The sequence below is a fragment of the Morone saxatilis genome, unplaced genomic scaffold, assembly GCF_004916995.1.
Source record: "Morone saxatilis isolate NCDOM2014 unplaced genomic scaffold, NCSU_SB_2.0 Contig0, whole genome shotgun sequence".
In the NCBI taxonomy this organism is placed as follows: Eukaryota; Metazoa; Chordata; class Actinopteri; family Moronidae; genus Morone; species Morone saxatilis.
This window is the reverse complement of record NW_023339650.1, coordinates 19,429,951-19,436,533: the sequence shown is the minus strand read 5'-3', so window position 1 is coordinate 19,436,533 and position 6,583 is coordinate 19,429,951. Positions and strand designations below refer to the sequence as shown.

At 40.4% G+C, this 6,583-nt stretch overlaps 1 protein-coding gene across 1 annotated transcript in view; it reads left to right on the top strand.

Annotated features, from left to right (window-relative positions):
* Positions 1–4,376: 4,376 nt before the first annotated feature.
* Positions 4,377–6,583, top strand: part of LOC118324773 (gamma-aminobutyric acid receptor subunit rho-3-like) — a 16,962-nt gene continuing 14,755 nt past the window's right edge. Inside the window, exon 1 of the mRNA XM_035657238.1 lies at positions 4,377–4,513. Within this exon, the coding sequence (XP_035513131.1) occupies positions 4,377–4,513 (137 nt within the window). The remainder of the gene's footprint in view (positions 4,514–6,583) is intronic.

The window sequence follows — 6,583 nt, the reverse complement described above, 5'->3', positions numbered from 1 at the left end:
GTCCAGGAACTCCTTGCACTCACTGTGCTACGTCCAAAATACACACTAACAACTACACCACACTGGCAATTTGTCAAATATCAAAATATATATTACAGCTAGAAAGTTTGGGGTCACCTGCCACAAAAGCTCAGAGGACTACTCTGTATTTTTGAATGGTCTGACGCATTTAGATTGTAGAAACTTTACAAATAAATGTTATTTTGTATGATGGGTTTTCTATAAATAAATAAATAATTGTTGTACAGTGGTTCAAGGGGCAAACAGAGACACAGATCCCTCTGAGCATCAGTTCAACAACAATATAAGAAATCAGTTGTCATTGGTAAAAGAAATGTGTGCAGATTTAAATAGAAACAGCTTCCTGATTCAGTGTCAATAAAGCCTATAACAAGCTGGAATTAACAGGCATGTTTAAAACTACTCTTAAACTATTCTCAAAACTTCAGCAGGATTATAGAAAATCAGCTAAACACACAACTAACAAATCACAGTTTAAACCAGTTCATCTGACTACTGAGGAGACTGCAGAGGCCCAAAGACTCTTCACTTTAACTGACTTTTGTATGTGTGTATTGTTCACATTATATATTATATTACACATAATATATCCCTTATTATTGTATGTTATAAGACAAAACACTGTAGTTTCCAGTAAAAAGAGGGCAACAGAAAACACAATGAAACTCATTTTCTTTATCACTGAGATGAGACTTTGTATTTTTAACGAGTAATTCAGACCTCAGAGTTTACTCTTTGACCTCAGCTGCACTCTGAGCTTATCTCAAACAGCAGCACCATCACTGATCCCGGTGATTGAAGTTCTTTGTTTAACCAGCTGATTACTTTTATGAATGAAATATCTAAATAACCAGAAGTTTCTGTGCAGCTGTAGAGCTCAACAAAGCGCTCATATAAAAGTTATAAATCATATTCTCTTACAGGTTGACCCAGAAAAATCACCAGTTTGGATTATTCACATTAAACATTGTCATTGACAGTAAGGAAATAACTTTAAAACATTGATTATTAGCATTATTACTGTTTTTAGTAGCAGTTATAGTTTAAATATCCTGTAGAAAAGCTCTGTAAGTATTCAATAAATTATTAAACAAAAGCAATATCTTGGTACTCACAGACTCTCCTGGACATCAACAGTAAACCCTCCTTTGATAACTACAATAAGTCTGATAGACCTGTGATATCCCATAGAGCTGTTAACGTACACAAATCAGTGCCATGTGTCAGTGACATGCCGGGAAATCTGAGTGAAACCTGAGAAAACACTCACATCGAGTCAGCCGCAGCTCCGGTTCAGAAGAAATTCAAGAGTGAAAAAAAAAGGAAGAAGTAGAAGAGCCGAGCCTGCCGCCTCCTGAGACTGAGTGTGAGCTTGACTGGATCAACAGGTTATTTAGAGAAAGAATAGATAGGCAGCAAACACACACTCTCTCTCTCTCTCCCTCTCTCTTTCTCTCTCTCTCTCACACACACACACAAACATTTCACTACACACAAGGTACTGTAGGGAGGGTAAGGTCGCTCCACACTTACACACCCTCCTGGATGGGTGGAGTTTGGTTGTGATTTGCATAGTCACAAACACACAAACACACACACAGACCCTCCATAGGAGTCAGTGTTTTCCCCTGCAGTGCCATCAAATGTCAGTGGGGTTTACTTTCAAAGTGCAGAGCTGTTTTAGTGTGTGCTGTGTACCATTAGCTATGTGCTGTATGTCAAACAGCCAAACAGTGAGGCTGTTTAACACCTGCCGAAACCAAACACACACATAACAGCAGAAGTTGTTCTCTGTTTACCTGTAATCAACTGCAAAATAAACAGGATGAGGCAAAAGTTGTATCTTTTAGCATCAGGAGAATTTCCTTATAGCTATCTTTAAATGCTTCACCAGTTACTCAGCTTTAGTTCATCATTTAGTCATCATTTAGTCTACTGCAGTCGAAAGGAAAAGTATGACTAACCTTTATTTAACCTGGGAAGTGGTACTGAGTATATTGTTCTCCTTTTCAGGAAAAGCCCTGCCACATCCTCGCCTGGAAGCCGAACACCAGTTTAACCAGTCTGATCTTCTGCTCGGGTTAAAGGCAGCAAATCGGTAATAACGAGGGAGGGACGAGCTGCTCTTTCCAACCTTTTACCTCTCCTTGCACAATTGTGACAACCTCAGATAAGATTGAAATACTTAAGCAATCAGGAGCGGCATTCTTGACAATCAATGATTCCTTCCACTGTTGCTCTCGCTGTGTTAAACACTGATGATGGTACAAGTCGAGCACCAACTAACAGATTTTAAAAAAAGAGTCATCAAAAGAGCAAAAATCCAAGTGTAGCCTGGGATTTGCTACAATACAAACAATGAATTTGGCTGGTTAAACGCAGCAGTCATAACAGATATAACCAGTTATATACACACTGTGAGAGAGGGTCTGAGGTGTTGGGGGAGAGAGTTCCTGAGGGAGGGGGCAGAAATGGAGAAGGCCCGGGTGAGAGGAGGTCGGTGTCTGAGGTTGCAGGAAAGGAGTGTGTCGATGAGGTAGGAGGGGGATGTCACAGTGTCAGTTCCTTTTATCAATGCCAGCTGGTTTTTATGACAGTTGCGAATTGCAAAACAATGACGTCAAGCACCAGAGAGAAAGAAACTGTTGCAATGCCTGTAAAATGATAATTTGAAGCAAGTGTGGAAACTGAAACAACTTTCAACGCAACGTGGGCTTAAATTTCTGGAAAGTCATGTATTTGACACTTTTATACACGGGTACCACTGCTTCCCACGACTTTTCATTAGTGTATAATCACCTGAAAAATAAGAATCTTACCTTAAAATGAGCATTTTTTATCTACAGATACATTCACTCTAGATACGGCCTTTTTCCAGTTTCTCCTACATGATTCACATTTCACATTCTCATTCCCAGAGCGTTAAAGAGCCGATACGAGCTGGTTACAATCTACAACTAACCTCCAGATGCCAGAAAATCCTGCCACACTGGTTCTTTAACAGCTGCTGAGAGTCCTGTTTTCACTGACCTCCGTTAGTTTAACTTCTCATCTGGCAGCAGTGATGTAGAAGTGTACCCCAGGGTGTGAAAGTACACTGTGATGTCAGTGATGGGTGTGGTTACAGGTGTCAACAAACAAAGGGCAGTCACACAGATATTTTCAGCCTGGTTTTAACGTTTTTCTTGTGTAATATTAGCAGAAAACGACCGCTGCATGCTGTGGAGGGCCGGAGATATTTCTCATGTTTTGTTTTTCTCGTGTATTTTTTTGGTCTGATCTTAACTCACCAATCTGCATGAGTCATGAAATTGTGTCATGCTGACTTCTATTAATTTCAACAACTCTGATGGTGCAACACAATCTAAACTGCAAATGAGGAAATTTCCCAAATTGCTAAAAAAAGAAACTCACCAGAATTGCATTTGTGTGTGTTTTTATGTAGCTGCAGGGCTTGTTATAGGCTGCACATGCGTAAGCTTGATATTTGTGTGTTTGTGTGTGTTTGTGTGTTTGGGATTATGTCTTCCGCCCGCGGGTGTAAACTGGGGAAGGCGCTAGGTGAGGCTGGATTAGACACAGCTCGCTCCACTCCAGCTCGGATTAAACGTCGGCCGATCTTGACGACCTTTTGTTGTTTGAGCTGTTTCCGAACAGTCATTTTCTCACACAAAAACCTCCCTCACTCTTTACACACACACACACACAAGGTGGAGGTGTGTGCTAACCTCATAAAATCACACCAGGTGCCTGTTTTTTTATTGTCCCACTGAGAAAATCCTGATTACTGATGGGTTTTTGTGTGTGTGACTGTTTGTAGGTTAGTGAAAGATTGCTGTGGCTGTAGATAAGAGGATTAGGGTGGAATTAGTGTCATTCCTCTATCGCCGCGAGGAATAGATTCATATCGATTTTAATCAGAGATAGAAAGATCCACAAAACCGCAGATAAAACAGACAGAGACAGACTGCGGGAGACAGAGGAGGAGTGAATGAAAGCTGGACGGAGAGAAGCGGAGAAACCAGGACATCAGCCGGGATGTTCAGCTGAAGACTGAGGAGCATCTGCCGCAGAGATACATGCATCTAAAGATACATGTGGAAACGTATACACATGAATTTAAGAGAAAACTTCAAGCGGTCACTCATGCATTTGCCTTATTTGGAAGTCTTGCCTACGTTCTGGAGCTCTCTAGTTGAGGAAACTTCCCGCCACTGTGGGATGATTGACCACAACCACCAGCGTTAGTCTGCAGGGCGGTCTGGACGGTCGACTGCAGGAGGTGGAGCTGGTGGGGCCGCTGTGGCCGGGGGATGCTGGCGGCGTGTCAGTTGTGGCGGGGAAACCTGTGAAACATGAAGGTGGACGTGCTGACTTGCATGGCTCTGGCTGCAGCCAGCCTCGTTGCCATGGTGACCTGCGGCCGCAGCTCTGGACGCAGGAAGAACAAGGAGGTCTTCCTCGGGGAGAACAGCAAGTTCAAGTTTGGAGGGTGAGACACGCACACATTTGTAACAGCGTAGTGAGACAGATGATTAGTAGCATCTAGTTTCTGCTTATTAAACCTTCTTTATTTGGCCACTAGGGGGCAGTACAACAAGCTGTGAACACGACAGAGACATATTATCACACTACCAGGAGAATGTGTGAGCAAACATTTTCATTTTTACACATCCAACACGTAAAGGAGCAACATTAGCATTTGTTTGGAGTCGTGTCTGTGGTCATTGTCTTAGTTTAGCGTGTTAGCGCGAAACAAACTACAGCTAAGGCTGATGGGAATGTCATCAGTTTCAAACATATTAAAGTACTGGACAAATTATTCATTGACATTGTCAAAGCCTGGTGCCTACATGACCCACAATGCAACTCGACTGCCGACAGCTCGGAGATCAGATGCGTAATGCTAACAGCGGCTAATGTGGCCTTGAGTATTTATGTTTCCTGTCTAAAACCATTATTATTATTTGCTGAATCCTTTTTACTTTTGATACCCTACATTTTGCTGCTCATACTTACTCCTACTTTTTCTCCCGTGAGGTTTTTGGATACTACCTCCACCTACAGTTCATAGAAAACATATTCTGACAGTTCTCAGGAAGCTGTGACTTCACTTCTAAGGAAACATGCCACGCAAGGATTCCCATGGTTCAATTCACTTTCACTTCCCTGTTTTACATAAAAATACACTTCCAGTTAGGTTTTTTTTATTTATTTAAAAAAGTGAGATCACAGAAATACCCTTTCCCTAAAAATGTAACTTTAATTGACTGTGCAGTTTTTGTGGCTCCCAGCAGACGAATGACCACTGCAGGTTTGAAATATTCCACCTTCTGGCAAAGACTGTGCTCCTCAAACAGGTTTTATTTGTCTAAAAAAGACATCTTTCCTGGAACTTCTGCTGGAAAGAATGAATCAATGCAGCTTCAGTTCTGTGCTACTGGACAGATTTCTCTTAAAACCCTTTCATTAAATTCCATTCCATTCCAATACTGGTGGCGAGCCCAGTCGTCCTCCTCGGAAACGTGTTTACTTTCAACACAGATCCAGAACACTGGTAACCATCCGAATCTTTAGAATAAGAAAGAAAGAATATAAAAGGCATTTGTACTTTGATCTTGAAGGTTGTAGTAATAATATTAACAGCCCTATCTCGTATTTTATTACATGTTGCACACACACACTGTCATTCAGTGCAATAAAGGTTTGAAAAGCCTGTTTATTAACTCTTTAATGACTAACTGTAGTATTACTATATTTAGTGTGTTCAGGAAAAGTCCCACAGATTTATTTCTGTTAGATGTAGAATAGCAAAATCTTATATTACATATTTATCCTGAAAATAAAAAAAAAATGGAAAAAGAAAAACATCACAAAACACTAATTTGACACGTTAAATCTCAGATTTACTCTGGTTAAAAGCACATATTATTGAAACTGAAGTTGTTCCAAATCCAATGGTACCAAACATTACCATTTAAAACCTTGTAGTTTTTGAGATACTTCATATTATGTGTGTCATTAGTCACTATGCATTACTCATTTCATCCCATAGCAACACATTAAAACACACAATGGAAATAGTGGACCAAGAAAACACGACAGAGTGTAACTTTTTAACTTTTTTAATCTATATTGCTGTCTAAGGTTGGTACTTTAAGCAATAAAGAAAAGTAATTATAAAACTCCACTGTGGACATTAACAGGTTAAGATCTGAACTCTGGCTTCATTCCAAAGAAACTGTTTTTCAAACGGCACATTTTAGCTCTTTGTTTGTCACCACAGCTGACAACTGGTGTGTGTGTGTGTATAACAGCGAGAACACAACATATCCTTCATCCAGTGAATAATGCCACAGCCCCGCCTTCATTGTTTGACAGACAGGTGATCTGTGGGAAACACAGTGCAGGAACAACTCAGATTAGAGCAAACAAAACGTAGGAACGAGTCAGTCAAGTATTTACATTTAGTGCCATTTTCTACTTCTTTTCTATACTTTTTTACTACATAACAATTATCTGACAGCTTATAAAATGTGTTCCACCTTAAAAATCACTGCTT